The sequence below is a fragment of the Macrosteles quadrilineatus genome, unplaced genomic scaffold (genome assembly GCF_028750875.1).
Source record: "Macrosteles quadrilineatus isolate MER2022 unplaced genomic scaffold, UCM_ALF_1.0 Scaffold_5__1_contigs__length_97177068, whole genome shotgun sequence".
Lineage (NCBI taxonomy): Eukaryota > Metazoa > Arthropoda > Insecta > Hemiptera > Cicadellidae > Macrosteles > Macrosteles quadrilineatus.
Window position 1 is genome coordinate 6700061 of NW_026542598.1, and position 18588 is coordinate 6718648.

Below are 18588 nucleotides of genomic sequence, written 5' to 3' on the forward strand. Positions count from 1 at the left end.
CAACAGTTTCAACCATGAACCAACTGTCATCATTGGACTTTTATTCGGTTCCGGTGCTTCCTTCCTCATCGGCTGCGGCTCTTTCTTTACGCGTTTCTATTACACGGCCACGTTTATTTTAACAGAATGGGTAAGTAACTTAGATGCAATTATTAAGATAGTAGATGGGTTTTCACATATACGTAACTTGACATGTACACCGAACACGTTATTGTTTAGGCGAGTAGTTTTTATTATCTCATTTCAGTAGGTTATTTGCGATCGTTTCCACATGCGTTAGTCCATAGCCCAGGCTGTATAGGCTAGGCCTAGGTCCATCTAGGCCTAAAGATTCCTGATGGGTTGACACTTTTCACCTGCCAAGTAGGGTACTGAAAACGGCGGGTAGACTTTATAGTTTACACCCCACATTCGCTATTACTTATATATTAGGCTAACTAGGCCCCTACCAGTTGTTTATGAAATGAAACTAGGCTAATCTAGTCTAACCTAAAGCACAGGTCACACTAGGCTAGCATCCGTGGCGAATTGAGAGAAGCCGCGGTACTTGAGTATTAAACGGAGGCCACCATTACAAAACGCGCCGCGGCACTTATAGAGGGTTAAATTGTTATAGATGTTGTAGTAGAACTACAGTAGAACGTCGATTATCCGAATTAATTGGGGATTGGGGTTGTTCGGATAACTGATTTTTCGGATAATCGGTCAATGACGGGAAAAATACGGGGAACAGGAAATGACGTGAAGGGGATAGCGGCCGGCGGCGATTTGCCGATTTCGCGTCTGTGGATACTGTACAATAATATAAATTTGACTAATTAATTATAGAGATGTGCGAGTACTTGAGATTTCAAATTCGAGTCGAGTAGCCTACGGCCTTGAAACTCGAGCATATTTTTTAACTCGGCAGTTTCGAGTCGAGTTTGGTTTAAATTAGTAAAAAATCAATATTTGTTAAAATGTAACTTGTGTTTACGTGAAATACTGGATAATATTTACCACTGTAGATTCTACAGTAGGCCTAATACAAACATTTTTCATTGTAGAAATAAGCAAGAGGTAGTTGTCCTAACCTATTTTTTTAGCTGCTACAACAGAATAGGTCAACTCAAAGCAGTCGCCGGCGACTGACTAGTAACTGGCTATGAAAAACAATAGAAGGGTGGGAGGGGTTGTGCAATGACCTCGAAGTGAGCGGGCGTAACACTGAATGAAGTAGCAGGGGTTTGGGGGGAAGGGGGAGGGTCAGACCTTTGAGCTATATTTAGACTTTCACCACTTAGCAGCCGTGCGGTGGCGTAGCGCTACGGCCAGTCGTGATTGGCGCGCGATTTTTGCTTCTTTCTTCCTTTTGGTTAACCGACGTTTCGGATGACCGGGCTTCGGATAATCGACGTTCTACTGTATTCTAGTATTGTTGTGAGTCGAGCGTTATCAGATGAGTCATGTGTCTACTCGCAGAATCCCCTCCAAGTAGGCCAAGGTCAGGGTCGTTGACCGGAGCGCGCGCCATTACCTGTCATCGCCTGTCACTGTGTCTGGTCAGCTATATCAGTTATAAAATTAAACTATCATAGCCTAACCTAACCAACCAAACTTGCTGATAGTGAAAACATCGAATGAAGGTTTACTAATAATCAGTATTATCATAGCTAAGTTAAGAAACTGTAGGTTAGGTGGCCTCCGTTTAATACTCAAGTACCGAAGCCTCTACTGTCAGCTTAATGTGACCACAGAATTTGCAGCTTGCACTGTCAGCCGACGAGTAAGTTATTTGTCAGCGGCTGGCGAAGTCGGACTTGTTCAACTAGTAGCGAGGCAGCAGCGACTTAGAGGTAACGTGGTCACTTGCTGACGCCAGCCACCAGTGTAGTCTGGCCACCTCTAGAAGTGTGCCATCGGCAACCACAAGTAATTTTCGACTTTATTTTACACAAGCAATGGGTTATGAGCCACCCATGGTGACAAGAACTGAGCTTTAAACTAAGCGACTAAAAGTAACTTAGTAATTTGTAGCACCGAAATGACTGAGCTGAAGTTGTCGTGGAAATAGGTAATTTATTTCTTAAATTTATTCCAAAACTAAACTTGTGGGTGCTTGTACAGTAACTTTAGGTTGTTCCTTCAAAGATGTAGGTAGGGAACGTCAGAGAATCAGCTCATAGCCAAGAGAGTTGTTGCAAAACCTTATCTTTCTTACACATCCTTACAGTTTATAATCACTTAAGATGGTTATGAGGTGCCACGGGCGCTGATCACTAGCAGCTGGTGAGCAGCTTAGTGTGTCCCGCGCTTAACCTAACATGCTGTATGTGAGTAAATGTGGGGTGTAGGCTAAATTAAAGTGTAGGCCTAGAAAAAAACTTCTGATCTGAGTGGAACTAATGGTTAATTTCTGATTAACTTCATTTCTAATTGGTTGTGGTTCTATTGTAATCTCATATTGGTGTGAATCTGGCAATAACTTAGCAACAAGTAGTGCGCACGCTTGTATAAAACTATTGTTGGCCATTTCACGGAGAAAAAAAAAACTGGTCACGCATCGTAATACCTAAATAGTCATATAATGAAGCACATAATGTTCACGCACACGACAGTACAATAGTCGCAGTTAGTCTGGGCGTGCGGACCCTTGTGTATTAACCACGCCCAAGCCATCAAGACAGCGCTGAGGTGCTAAGCAACCCCAGAGCCTGGCCGTGTGGGCCAGATGTTTTTGGAAATGAGCAATACATTAAACACTCCCCTCTACACCCCCCGCCATAGCGTGGCCGCGCGCCCAGACTAGCTGCGACTACTTTAGGCTACAGTATCTAGGTCGTAGTCTAAGTCATATTTTATACCAGGAACGAATTTTGGTCCTACAAAATTGGCATAAAATGATAAACCAATTTCTCATGTTAAAATCTATTGCTTGCAGTTTTGCGGGACAATACGGCCGCGTAGCGTATTACCCATATATAATCACAAGATAAAGGACACTTTCACACACACAATAGTATCAAGATCATATAGGTACCAGGAACGAATGTGGTCATTCAAAAGGGGCACATTCTTCTTCTTTCACGTGATTATTTAAGCTTTGTCCCGCGTGATATTTTTTGTTCAATCTCAAATATGTGACTTATCATGTTTGAATAGTTGAATTATGTTTTGCTGCAGTAATTAAATCAATATGGGATAGTTTTTTTTTTCTCTAATATTAAATTTAAATAATCAAACTTCAATTATCTCTGTTGATATAGGCCATCTGGATATACGTTTGCAGTAACTTAATGTCAATTAGTTAATTGGCCAAGTAAACCCATGATATTAGTGGTAGGAACACCATAAATGATTATTAGATAAGGTATGTATGTAAGTTGGCTCTATGTTTAAAAGATTTTTTACAAGCCATTGTAACTTGCAGGTAAGCCCCGTGGTTTGCGCACTGCACGTAAACACGTGAACCACCGACGTGAACAACGGTGGGCAGACAAGGACTACAAGAAGGCTCACTTGGGCACGAGATGGAAGGCTAACCCCTTCGGTGGAGCTTCACACGCCAAGGGAATCGTTCTTGAGAAAGTGTAAGTGTTTTTTTTTTTGAGGTTTTGAAAAAGCAGTCATCTAGACACCTAGAATTCTTGGTCCACCCTTATTCATAAATATTGAGTGATTAATCTGAATTGCTTGTTATACGTACTGTATGTTAATATGTAAAAAAGCAATTATTAATCGGCTGATCACTGTACGATTGATAGCCCCCCTATCCTTGTGAGGTGGCTTCACAAGAGTTGTCTAAGCGCTTGTATTTTTGTAAAAAAACCAAGTGTTTACTGAAGTCCTCGTATCTCTGAGAACCGACTTGACCTAATTTCATTCTACAAAATCCGTTGCGTTGGAAACTGTTCCCCATGTTTTGTTGGAATGTTGGGGTTGCTTAGCAAATCTGTGTTTCACCTCTTGTGACTCAGAGTTCCTGGTGTTATGTTCCGTAAACATATCATATCTCATGTTATTTTTTTGTTTTCTCTCATCACTTTACGTAGCCTACTTTTGATAGTCTAAGTAAGAAGGGTTTTGGTTTTTGTTTATTCCATCAGTCCAAATAGTATGTTTAAATTTAAGTTTTGCAAATCGATGTCACATGTGGATGCTTAACATAGATATTATGTTGATCACAGAAATATCACAGGAACATTTGCACTAAATAAAGGGTCAACTTTGTTATGAATACACCAACTATAAACCTAGTTCAGGTTACCAAATTGTTTGAATTAAAATTGAAAACAAAAAAGTACTATTTTTAGTCGTTAAATGCCATTTAGGCCTATTGCTTCTTCGATTACAACATCGCATTTGTCTTCCAAGATCATGGTGACACTGTGCTTTTTTCAATTTAATAACACAGGTTTAACTTTGTTTTCAATTTCAATAAATTTGTAATTTTTCCCCAACAAGTGGTTCAGATTAGTGGGACTCTTGGTGAATAGACTGATGGTTACATCTTTAAAATCTCCATATTTAATAGTTATAAATTTTCCTAAACACACTCACATTTTGCTGATTAAGATGGTTACATTTTTCTTCATTTTACCTTGAAGGAGACTTTGTTTCATTTACTCTCACAAGTACACATAACTATAAATAAAAAATAACACATTTAACATAAAAATATAAGTTTGAATCAACAATTATACGATTTTACCTTTAATCAATCAACTATTATCAATCCTTTGTCATGATTTTAGTGGAGTTGAAGCCAAGCAGCCTAACTCCGCTATCCGTAAGTGTGTGCGAGTGCAGCTCATCAAGAACGGAAAGAAGATTACGGCATTCGTCCCCAGAGACGGTTGCCTGAACTACATCGAGGAAAACGACGAGGTCTTGGTTGCAGGATTCGGTCGTAAGGGTCACGCCGTCGGTGACATTCCCGGTAAGAGAGTGTACAAGTCTTGCATCATATTGTTTATAGGCTAACAATTGTCGCATGTCATATCAACTAAAATCATCATACTATGTGTTAAGCTAATTACAAAATTGCAACTGAAACAATGCTACAAAAATAACCAACAGTTTTGCTTAACTGATGTCCATCCCACATTTTAAACTTGTATTCCTGGTTTTTGAAATCCAAAGCTGATTAATTGCACTACACCCATATGGCTCTACCAAGGTTACAGAAAACAAAGTTTGGTCGGAGCAGCAGTTTTCAAACTTGGGTCATCACTCACTAGCTTGGTTTAAAGTAAACAAACTTGTAAAATTCTATAAAAATGTATCCATAAACAAGGTAACTATAACAGTTTACTCAGAGAATGAAGTGTACAAATTTAAAATGATTTCTAAAATACTTTTCCCAATTTAGTAGGGTATGACAGCTGTTTTACAATTAGGCAATTTTTGTAGTATCCTTTTCTCACATGACGTTTACAGTTTAAACTAAAACATTTTACATGTGTATGTTACAGGCGTCCGATTCAAGGTCGTGAAGGTGGCCAACGTATCTCTTCTGGCTCTGTACAAAGAAAAGAAGGAAAGACCAAGATCATAAGTTTTTGTTACTTTTTAAAATATGAACCAATAAAAAAAGTAAAATTTTATTTTTGTTCTTATTTAAACCCTGAATACCTGGGGACCGAGCCATGGCTCGGTGTTGTTTATTTCCATTTTAAAAGCAATATAAAGGAAACTCATGATTTAGTTATAACTAATTTTGGCTTTTAGCGAATTTCCCTATAGGGAAGTAGCTATTACCGTAGGTCTCATGGTAAGACTTAGGCCCAGGACCGATTTACTTTTTCATTTTAATGTCCCCAGAGGCCAAAAACACCATTCGTTCAAATTTTTATATATGTATATATATATATATATATATATATATATATGTGTCCGTGAACACGATAACTTGAGTAATTTTTATCAGATTTTGATGAAATTTGGTTTGAAGGTGTAAGGCGGGATAAACTTGAATGAGTTCGCGATCCAGCATGATCGGTCCATGGGAACAGGGTTTTATGGGGGGTTTTATGGGGTAAAAATTGGTTTTTCTCACTTTTTACCCTCAAAACACAAAATTTCCCAATTTTTCTCTAAACCTTCTTGAAGAGCTTAAAAAAACAAACAATTCAGTATATCAAAGTGTTTTTGTACGGTTATTGGTTACGGAGAAAACTAAAAAAATGGTAAATTTAAAATTCCCATGTTATTCTTATGGAGAATATTGTAAAATGTTGTAGTTTGCTTGTTTATGGATATATTTTGATCAAACTTGGCAAATTTATTTATTTTATAGTAAGCTATCAATATTTTACTAAAAACACACTACTTTATTAGTTTCCTTGTAGCAGCAAACCTAGGTACTCGTTAAACCTAATGTTATTTAAATAGATCAATTGAAAATCAATTCGGCCAAATGGAAATTCGCTTAGACGGCAGGTTTGCTGCGGCGGGGGTATTTTTTTAAGTTTCAGTGGAATTTCAATTAACTATGATGGGAATTTTAACCCGGCAATTTACAACACATTAATTTATTTTACAGTTGATAGTAAAAATGACTTGTTTGTCCTATCAGGATTCACACTTTCTGGAAAGTCAGGGAATTAATTTTGGCTTTAAGCTTAAAAATAATACTGCAATGACAAAAAAAACTAAAGTGGAGTCTGTCCACTCAAAAAATCATCAAAAACCATAAAAAAAACTGTATACCGTACTTGTATATTTTTATGCAATTCTGTGAGGTTAAATTTCTAAGCAATGTGTTCTCAGTTTTGGCATCAAATTACCAATTTGCTGTCAGACAGTCTGCTGCGTGAGGGAAACCAGACATTTATTTAACACTAGCAGAGTACCCGTCCATCGTACGGATGTGGCAAATAAGAATAATACTTATTGCAGTTATACTCGATCTTTCCTTTTGCAATGTGAGAAGACACGGTTTAAGAAAATTAGCTGCCTCAAATTTACGGTATGCTATAGTATTATACATCTACCATAGCCATAATGTTCTACCACTTCACCTACACAATAGAGAAAGATAGATTATTAAAAATTCACAAATTATTCATGAAATTAAAAACATAACCATACTGTAAACAATCCTACTTTGACAGTTCTCATTGCGTATCACAGTGTTTTGTTGCTGCTTAGTTCGAATTAGCTGATTTCATAAAAAAATTAAAAAATAATAGTGCTGCACCTTGTTGGTGTATCTTATAAATTTTTAATTGCATATCATAGAACCAACTAGTTGAAATAGCTGGTTAAATTCTTTAATTCACTTTAAATATGAACTAGTTGAACCCCGTCGAAATCGACGGTTAATCTTGAGGTTTTATGTAAATTCAGCTAACTGCGTTGGATAGAGTGAAGTCATTAAAATCTTAGTTATATGAAGGGAGGATAAGCAATAATAAGCATGACGATTGTGTTCCCTAAAAAACGTGATTGATGAATTCGTTTAACACAATATTTCCTACCTTTCTTTTTATCGGCTTTAGGTTGCCCAAAAGGTTTTTTAGGAGTCTTATAATTGTTTGTTCATGAGTTTGTTTCATACCAAAGCCACTTTCACTATATGGGAGAATGAGTTCATATAATTAGTCTATCATGTTACGGAAAGAGTCAATATTTATTACTAACCACTAATTCTATCTGCTTTAGGAAAATCATTCAGATTGTATCCGGATTTATAAGTAAATCTTCATCTTTTTTTTTTTTTTTGATAAAAATATCTAATTCTCCAGAAAGCAGTAACATTCTTACTTCGATCTCAGCAATTTTAAATCCTTCTCTTGCCACATCGACCCATGTATTTAATCATCCTGTTCTTACTTGATAATTCATTAACTTAGGGGTAGTTTTGCCTTGACCATATAGATCACATAAAGCTGTGCATGTATTTCGTGGATTGGAATGAACCATAATTGTAGGAAGTTTTATCACAAATCTTGAACATTTGCGGAACCAAATCCATAGCCTAGTCCAGCATTGGTAACAAATTATGCAAATGCGATGAGATGTGATGACACTGTTGTGTTTCCGAATGTTTTGTATGTAGTGAGGTTTAGATGCGTTGTTCAACCTAGCATGTGTACATCAAAGTAAAAACTGTGTACACATTTTTTTTAAATACCTGAATTGGCATTAGTTCACCTACTTTGCCAAAACCATAGACTCCGTAGTTAGTCTATTCCAAAACTTGAACACAGCTCTCATCCTCAACGTACTCATCTATGACACAATTTTCAATTTGATTATCAAAAACTGTTATACCAATAAATGAATCTCAGGTGTTCTTTCTTGAATTTAAAAATAAATGGTGATTGAAAGTAGGAAAAAAAGGCAAGTGCCAACCTTACAATATGTATAAGCTAACCCAATAAGGAATAGTTATATGTTCCTTTGAAATTGATAAGTCACACTTATTTCATAATTTAAAATTTTCTAAGAGCAATAAAGCATAGATTTTTGAACAAAACATTTCAAACGTATCATAAATTCATCATTTTGTTGAAACTAAAAAAAACTTGCCATGCAGTGGAGAATCCATTTAAAATCATAAATAATAATGTAAACATTTAATTTTGACAGTTTCAGTAGACCTTTGAATACAATTTTAATATTAACAGCTGGTTCATTAAAAGTAGTGTAAAATTATCCATATGGTCGGAATGTAAACAATATTGCAGAGTGAACTTTAAAGGCCTCTGGGGCAGAGCCCCAAGGAAATTTACATCGTTTCTCTTTTGAGGGCTCACCTACAGACCAATACCTTTCTTTAGACACCCCTACCAAGTTTCTACGCCCAGCCGTTCTCTCAAATTAGCTGTGACAAAAACCTCGTTTTCCTCCATAAGAATAACATGGGATGGGAATTTAAAGGCCACTGGGGCAGAGCCCCGAGGGAATTCTCCATGTTTCTCTTTTGATGGCTCATCTACAGACCAGGACCTTTCTTTAGACACCTCTACTGAGTTTCTACGCCCAGCCGTTCTCTTAAAATAGCTGTCACAAAGAAAAACAGTTTCAAATTAATATATAGATACTCATAAGGTTAACATGGGGAACTGCAGAGCCACTGGGGCGGAGCCCGAAAGGATTTTTGAGATAAGGATATACCTATATGTTAATCGGGAATGTGAGCTATCATCATGCCAAATTTCAGCCTAATCCGACCAGTATTTTTCACGTTTACTTGTCACAAACATACATACATCCATACATCCAAACTTTCTCGGAGATACCACGGATTATTAGTGCCTACATACCAAATTTCATGCAAATCGGATCACTGGTGTGGTCTGTAGCTCCTGTACACATCCGCACATACAGCAATACTTTTCCCATATACTATGGTATTATAGGAGGAGAAAGTAAAAATTAATAATAGTGCTGCACCCTGTTGGTTGAGCTTGTAACTTTTTAATGCTATCATAGAACCAACATGTTGAGCTGAAAAAATCCTTTAATTCCTTTTAAATATGAATATTCATAAGAATAACACGGAAATGTTGAACCCCTCTGTATAAGCTATGCCACATTTCAATTAAAAGCATTATAAGCTGTGCCACATTTCTACGATTATAAGTTATGAAAAAAATTCCATTTCCCCTTATAGCCTAAGCTATGCCACATTTTCACGATTATTCAAGTTGAAAAAATTCTCAATTATAAGCTATGCCATTATAAGGTATGACACCCAAACGGAGTCAAAGTTCTCCATTATTGCTTGAAGCAATGAAACCCTTACACTGTAGTCATAATAAAACATACTCTGTGGTTGGTTAGTCTATGGGTAAAGTAAACCAGCATGAACATGAATAATGGAGTGAAGTGAAGTGAAGGAGGTAGGGAGGGAAGTGAAACATGAATTTGATTCAATGTTGATGCTGAAAAATATTCCCAATACAGGTAGCTAGCAAGTTAAGAGCACCAGAGAGACTTTACCTGATTAATTAGAGGTAAGATAAATTTATTATTTTGGAAACAGATCATAAAAGCATAGACTTGTAAGCTATCAGCAGTCTAACATGCCAAACTGTACAGGTTTGCTGATTGTAACATAGATGTGTTGTGAACTATAATTTATTCTGGCCTTGAGGCTTTTGGTTGCAATATCAATACAATTTACACTTTTTAAAGCATAGTATGAGTACATGACACACATACATACTGAACTCTGGTTTTATATTAGGTATTTTAATGAGTGAGTAGTATCAGATAAAATTGCATGCCAGTGCTTGCAAATAATGGGTTTGTGTTTGTAAGTTAAAGATTTGCCAAGGCATTCCTAAAGTCATCTGGAGGTAAGCTGGAAAGTGTTTTTCACAACACTATGATGTTTTTAGCTGTTTTACATACGTTAGTTAATTGGTGGCTGAAAGTTACGATTTGCTGGCCATTCCAGCTGTCATCTTTGGGGACCGAGCAGGTTTTTACATCCCTAGGGCCACAAAATCAGCTGCTCGCTTACTTTCTTAAAACATGAATGCATATTAAATACACAATCAGTATCCATAGCATTGCAATAGAATTGTGTTATTGTCACCGCAGTCTAACAACTATTTATTATTATTTTTGCTGATTCCTCACGTTATTTCTTCACACAACCTTAAAGTTTTAGTTGTGCTGACTGTTGTACATTATTATTGTGATGAATAGTGGTAATAGGGTATAGTGTGGTGAAAAATTGCATTTGTACCACGGACCGAAATGTTTTTGCAGCTCTCGGTCGTTTTAAGTTCTCGGAACTTAAAAAACTATCTCGAGCCGGCAAAACCTCATTTTCGGCCCTAGGTACGAAATATACTATTAGGACAGGCATTATTGTGCATTTTTTTGTCACCCCTCATATCACTCTCCCTATGTTGCTCTGATTTGTATTTCTAGATTGTAAATCCTGCAATAACTGTCAAAGTAGTTTGTTTATAATGTACCTGCTTGCTGCTAAATGTATAACTGTTATCTTCTCAATTGTAAAATGCCTGAACTAATTTAAGTCTATATTGTAAACTGGGTTATGCCGTTAATAAACGAATTGAATTGAATCAGCAATTTTAAGTAACAAGTGTTAGTCAGCTTTAATGCACCTTGCATGTAGTAATTTAAAGAAGACTCACAGGCTAGAGCAAGGCCACACTAAAAAATACCCCCGCCGCAGCAAACCTGCAGACTAAGCGAATTTCCATTTGACTGATTGGATTTACACTGAAATGTCTACTTAAAAATATAACATTTATTCCCGATTTCAATAGAATTAGTTTAACAAGTACTTAGGTTTGCTGCATCAGGGAGAGTAAAACTGTTTTTTTGTGTAAAATGTTAATAGTTAGTAAGAAATAAAAACATTTTCCAAATTTGATCAAAATATGTTCATAAACAAGCAAACTACAACAGTTTATTTATTCTCCATGAGAATAACATGGGAATTTTAAATTTACAATTTTTTGGAATTTTCTCTGTAACCATTAGGCCCATAATAACGCTTCAATATACTAAATTATTTGTTTTTTTAAGCTCTACAAAATGGTTTGGAAAGAAATTGCTAAATTTTATGATTTTTGCGTCAAAAATGGGAAAAACCTATTTTTACCCCATAAAACCCCCCGTAAACCCCCGTTCCCATGATCCGATCATGCTGGATCGCGAACTCGTTCGAATAAACGTAGGTTTACACGTTTGTACCAAATTTCATCAAAATCGGATAATTTTTGCTCGAGTTATCGTGCTGACGGACACATATATATATATACTAGCTGACCCGGCGAACTTCGTATCGCCTAAGTTATAGGTTTCCCCTGACAGACCGATGGAAAGAAAGTACCGTTACGTTTAATTTTCAAGATGATCTCGTTCGCATCGCTCAATCACGTCCTGGTTGAAGTTCGTTCGCTACGCTCACTCACCTTTGGGTTGGAGCTCGTTCGCTACGCTCACACACCTTTAAGTTGGAGCTCGTTCGCTGCGCTCACTTGCTTTCAGGTTAGCTCGTTCGCTACGCTCACTTGCCTCCAGGTTGAAGTTCGTTCGCTACGCTCACTCACCTTTTGGTTGCAAATTAGCTGTTGTCATAAATGTAAAAGAAATAATAGTGCTGCACCCTGTTGGTAATCCTTGTAACTTTAATGCTATTGAACATCATAGAACAGAACCAACTTGTTTAATTGAAACAGCTGTTAAGATTCATTAATTCCATTTCTCATAAGGTTAACATGGGAAACTCCAGAGCCACTGGGGCGGAGCCCTTTTAAGAATTTCGAAACGGGAAATAGTTTACGTCCGATTCGCATACCTACAGAATTTACACACCAAATTTCATAACGATCGGTGAAGTCGTTCCGGAGGAGTTTGCAGACAAACACTGTGACACGAGAATTTTATATATTAGATATATAAATATATAAAAATATATATATATATATATATATATATATATATGAATTTGAACGGATGGTGTTTTTGGCCTCTAGGGACCTCAAAACGAAAAAAAAAATCGGTCCCGCGTCCAGGTCTTACCATGAGTACTACGGTAATAGCTTATTCCCTATATGGGAAATTCGCCAACAGGCCGTAATGCTCGTCAAGCATGACGTCACGATAGAAGACGGCAATGACGTAATTAAGGTTATATTTTTGTTTTCGGTGAAAAGACTAAAACAAGCAGCTGATCACAAACGGCAAACATTACGTCATTGCTAGAGCCATAGACTAACCTCAAGTAGACATCTCATCCCATTTTAAATTTTGATACTCGTTTTTTGTGTCCGTTGGCACTGGGCGTTAGTGTTGACGAAATTTTGTTTTTATTATTTTAGGGTTAATTTCATGATTTGTGGTTTACTGTTTGGTTATATAATTAGGGTACGAGCTATTGTTTATGATTAGATCATTTTATTTTGTTAAACGAGGTTTTAAATGACTGAAATAACTGGAAACAAATTTTAAACAAAAAATGACCTCTATTGTGCACTGGACATAACTAACAATAAAATTGGCTTCAGCTGTTCCATAAAGATGAGAAATCTACTAAGGGAGTATGTTTTAGCGAATTTCCCATATAGGGAATAAGCTATTACCGTAGTACTCATGGTAAGACCTGGACGCGGGACCGATTTTTTTTTCGTTTTGAGGTCCCTAGAGGCCAAAAACACCATCCGTTCAAATTCATATATATATATATATATATATATTTATATATTTATATATTTATATATATATATATATATATATGTGTCCGTCAGCACGATAACTCGAGCAAAAATGATCCGATTTTGATGAAATTTGGTACAAACGTGTAAACCTACGTTTATTCGAACGAGTTCGCGATCCAGCATGATCGGACCATGGGAACGGGTGTTTACGGGGGGTTTTATGGGGTAAAAATAGGTTTGTCCCATTTTTGACCCAAAAAACATAAAATTTAGCAATTTATTTCCAAACCATTTTGTAGAGCTTCAAAAAACAAATAATTTAGTATATTGAAGCGTTATTATGCGCCTAATGGTTACGGAGAAAATTCCAAAAAATTGTAAATTTAAAATTCCCATGTTATTTTTATGGAGAATGAGTAAACTGTTGTAGTTTGCTTGTTTATGAACATATTTTGATCAAATTTGGAAAATGTTTTTATTTCTTACTAACTATTAAAATTTTACAAAAAAAAAACAGTTTTACCCTCCCTGATGCAGCAAACCTAAGTACTTGTTAAACTAATTCTATTTAAATCGGGAATAAATGTTATATTTTTAAGTAGACATTTCAGTGTAAATCCAATCAGTCAAATGGAAATTCGCTTAGTCTGCAGGTTTGCTGCGGCGGGGGTATTTTTTTTTTATCTGGGCTAGAGCCTTGTTAAACATCAAGTGAGCTCTAGCATGAAATTGCAGTCCTGCTAGATGAATTATGAGGTTTATCAACAAAATATAATTTATCGCAATGAAAACTTTACAAAAAAGAGTATAACAATCAGAATTCAACCATTAATTTTAAACTAAAAAACATTTGGAATACCAGCTCCATCTTCAAATTCCCTCGCTGACCGCTATTTCTTTCTTGTTAATCTCAGAAACATACTTTTTGCCCTTAAAACTGCACAAATTGTTCTTGATTGTATCTAAATTACCAAACTGTATGGTTTTTTTTCCATTTTCTGATAATTTTTCAGCCATAACCCTTAAAAACATTTGGAATTCATTCCCGAAATTCCATCAACACTTGGGACAAGAGTCGTTGAACATGCATGTCGTTCTCAAGCTTTTGTATACTTTCTTTTTTCATCTAACTTGTTGATGAGGGATAGAGACATAAGATGGAGCATCAGTGTCAACGAACCGAACTTGAGTTTTATAGCCTATGATGCATGAATAGTTTACAAGTCATATATTTTTTGAAAGTGAGTTTGTGATTGACATAGTTATTTTTGTTTCTTATTAGATGGAGTATATTTATTGTGATTTAGCCATTGAAGTGGCAAAATACCTCACACCAAAGGATATATCTACATGCTGTAGAGTTTCACTCCACTGGCGAGAAGTTTTTGGCAGTAATGAGGTAACTGTGTAATTTTGTGTTGTAATTTCTTTAAAATTTGTGTTTTGCTTGACGCACAAAACACCCCTGCTGCAGCAAACCTGCTGAGTAAGTGAATTACCTGGCTGGATTTGAACTAAAATATCCCCTTTTAAAATTGTCACGTTTATTCGGAAAAATATAAAATAACTAAATTTGAAGTATATATGGACTACTCATTGGATCAAGAGGAACAATTCCTCAACAAGTTGAGAAATTTTGGAAGAAATTCAATTTGGAAAATCAAGTGTTATATTTAATATCTTTAACAGCCATAAAATCTTCTATTAATATTATAAGAAACCACCTATATAACAATTATCATAATTAGGTTTAAATAAACTTGCAAAATTTAATGTCATATTATTCTTTGTTCTACAGCAGACTACAATGTGTAGTAAGATTTCAATTTTTAAAATAAATTTGAATTTATATGAGTGAAAATTTAAAAACGTACGTTTTCATGTCCCTGGCCTTTTACTTCGTAGATACTGGATTTGTAGTTTATTATTATGTGTTTTAATATTTTTTGGGACGGGGGCAACATGTTACACACATTTATTTTGTTTTAAATAGGTTCTAGGTATTTTTTTCATATTTTTAAAGTCTCGAAATTCACGACCATGACGTGTCCTTAGGGTACATTTTCCAACTTTCACGCTGTTTTTAGACTATTTATTCATGCCGAAATATATAAAGCCATATTTTTATGTCATCAATGGTTATTAAACTTACAAAAAAGGAGCATATTATAATTTTATTGTCATTACAAACTGACTACCATGACAAAATAAGTCTGTCCCTCGATTTGGCGTCACGACCATTTGGGAAAAAATTTCAACTTTGGAGCCTGACAGTGGCAAGCCTGGCGTCGATGGAGTCAGTTGGTTTTAGAGACTAGTTTGGGGTGTATGTCAGGATTGTAGTGCCAGTCGTTTCAAGTTGAAAGGAGGAATTGCAAGATTAATAAAGGAAAGATTGTGTTTTTTGTAATTTTGGTGTGTCCATGACCGTACGTAGTCATTCAATGAAGTAGACATGGTGTTAATTTTTGTTTATAAGATATTTCAATTGCTAGATTAACCTAGAAGTCCACTTTGTATCCTCGAACATGAGGTGCAGGGCTACCGCCAGAACAGAGCCAAATAACACGTAATTTCACGACCATCGCGGGTTTTTTCACGACCAATCCAGCCTTATGGATTGTAGTGTGTTTGGTCGTGACAATAACTTTAATATAATTGTAAATTGAACAGTTTAGTTCAATTGAAACACATATTTTTATTATAACTAACAGGATAATTGAAGGATTGTTTAGAAAGATTTAGATTATTCCAGACAATTCACGACCGTACAGCTTGTCCCTGACCATCACGTTTATGATTTCTATCATAAAAATTTCAAAAATTAAAATATCGTCATATTTCAACGTTTTATACACAAAAGAAGCACACCTCTATACAAACATAACGATTTTTCGGGTCTCAGGTAAGTTTTTTCGGAGTTATACAAACTTAAAAAGATTTTATTGGCTTTTTTTCAATTTTTTGAGTTTTTTTTTTAGCGAATTTCCCTATAGGGAAGTAGCTATTACCGTAGGTCTCATGGTAAGACTTAGGCCCGGGACCGATTTACTTTTTCATTTTAATGTCCCCAGAGGCCAAAAACACCATTCGTTCAAATTTTTATATATGTATATAAGTAGATATATTCATGTCACTTCTGGGCCAAAAAAGGAGCCACTCAAAAATTAAATGAATTTTCCTATTTTTTTATACAATATGCTATATTTTTTACCCTTTTAGGTCAATTTCTAACATATTCATATTTTTCGAGAAAAAGTATATAATTTTGATGAAATTTTCATGAATATGTCTATATTTTACATAAAATTGACTACAAACTGAAATGTTTTTAAAAACAAGTAAAATTTTAAAATTTAATAAGTAGTTTTTATACAAATTTAACTAAAACAGTTTCTTTATCTTTGAATGTTATAATTTCAGTAATAATTAAGTTTAAATCTTTTTTATTTAATTCTTTAATTGTTTTTTCATCAAATATATTAATAAATCTATGAGGTAAATGAACTTTACATTTTTCTAATTCAACAATAATTGTTGGTCCATATTTATCTTTAACTTTTTCAAATTTTTCTATTTTATATTTTGTATTCAATTCTAAACTTTTTATTGGTTTATATTCTTTGAATTTACATTCTCCAATATTATTAATCTCTTCTAATAGATCCATTTATTACAAAAAATAATTATAGAAATTTTAAACAGTTAATAATTGAAATATATGAAAAGAATTTTAAATATCACACAACAGTTTGTTAGAACTGTTGTGTGATATTTAAAATTATATTTTTTTTAATAATATCTGATGTATCACTTATGTTATCAGAAAAACCATTATGTTGATATATTATGCATGGATCATTTAAAGTTGATAGATGTTTTAAGAATTTTAAAAAAATATTATCAAATTCTGGTTTTATATAAAAATTTAATTCTAAAAGTTTAAAAATCATTGGTAATAGTTTTTTAAATGATATATTTCTTTTTGTAAAACTGAAATATGCATTAAAAATTACTGTAATATTTCTTTTATCTTCAAAATTTAATTCAAAATCAATATTGAATATTTTGTTTAAGAATTGATAGTAAAATATCCAGTTTGTATAATTTCTTTGTTTTAAGAATAATTTTATATTTTTAGGTGTTATTTCAAAACTATTGTCTAAAATACATAACGTATAGATTTCATTGATTAATTGTTGTGTGCGATATGGTTGAAAATGATTAAATTCTCTTAAAATATTTATAAGATGTTTGTTTTTATTTTTTCGTTTATTAATCTTTTTTTCAAAAATAATTTTTTTACATATATTACATCCTATATAATTTTTAGTAATTGTAAAGTTATTAAAATTACGACATTTATAACATATATCCATTTATATATAAAATGTTTATATCTAAATGGAAGAACTTATTCAGTGTCATAAATGTAAGAAGAAAACTAAAAATATTAATCCAGAAATTGTTGAAATGAAGAATGGTTTGTTTAGAATTGCTACTAAATGTTCAATTTGTAAAACAAATAAAAGTAAAATAATTAAAAAGGAAATTAAACCAATAATAAAAAAGGAATTAAATAAAAAAGATCAAATAATTGAAGCTAAAGAAATTCATGCTCTAATAAGAAAAAAATTTCGAAAAAGAAAAATAGTTACATTAGGTATTGATGATTTATGGGCAGCTGATTTAATCATTATGAAAAATTATGAAAAAGAAAATGATGGTTATAAATACATGTTGAATGTTATTGATACATTTTCTAAATATGTTTGGTCAAAACCATTGAAGAAAAAAGATGGAAAACATGTATCTATAGCATTTGAACAAATAATTAAAGATTCAATAAAAATTGGCCATAAACCACCAAACTTATTACATACAGACAAAGGATTAGAATTTGTAAATAAAGAATTTAATGGAATTTTAAAGAAATATAATATTAAAATGTATCATACAGAAAATGAAGAAAAATCAAGTATTATTGAAAGATATAATAGGACTCAAAATGAAAAAATGAAAGTTTTATTTGAAATTAATAAAAATTTTAGATGGATTGATATTCTTAAAGAAATAGTTAAAGAATATAATAATTCATATCATTCAACAATTAAAATGAAACCAATTGAGGTAAATAAAGAAAATGAAAATGATTTATTAAATACAGTTTTTAAATATATCCCACCAAAAATAATTACAAAATCTAAATTTAAAATAAATGATAGAGTTAGAATAGGAAACAAAAAATCAACTTTTTCAAATAAATATAAAAACAATTGGTCAAGAGAAATATTTGTTGTTTCCAGAATTAATAATACAAATCCTGTTACATATAGTATTAAAGACTTGAATGATGAAGATATACTTGGTAGTTTTTATGATTATGAATTGAAGAAAACTAATTTGTAAAATTTTATACTATATAAATGGAGAAGGAATGTTCAAAGTGTAAACA

The 18588-nt window shown here is 33.8% G+C and overlaps 1 protein-coding gene across 1 annotated transcript; it reads left to right on the forward strand.

Annotated features, from left to right (window-relative positions):
- On the forward strand, positions 1 to 5585 carry LOC128994519 (40S ribosomal protein S23). Its single transcript, XM_054419129.1, has 4 exons — positions 1 to 130; positions 3410 to 3569; positions 4734 to 4918; positions 5454 to 5585. The coding sequence occupies exons 1-4, from the start codon at positions 127 to 129 to the stop codon at positions 5534 to 5536; spliced, it is 432 nt and encodes a 143-aa protein (XP_054275104.1). The 5' UTR covers positions 1 to 126; the 3' UTR covers positions 5537 to 5585.
- The last annotated feature ends 13003 nt before the right edge of the window (positions 5586 to 18588 follow it).

Excerpts from the sequence above, each read along its gene's own strand:
- LOC128994519 (XM_054419129.1), top strand. Across the intron at positions 3,570-4,733 it reads GGAATCGTTCTTGAGAAAGT|TGGAGTTGAAGCCAAGCAGC; the intron begins GTAAGTGTTTTT and ends TCATGATTTTAG. Across the intron at positions 4,919-5,453 it reads CGCCGTCGGTGACATTCCCG|GCGTCCGATTCAAGGTCGTG; the intron begins GTAAGAGAGTGT and ends TGTATGTTACAG.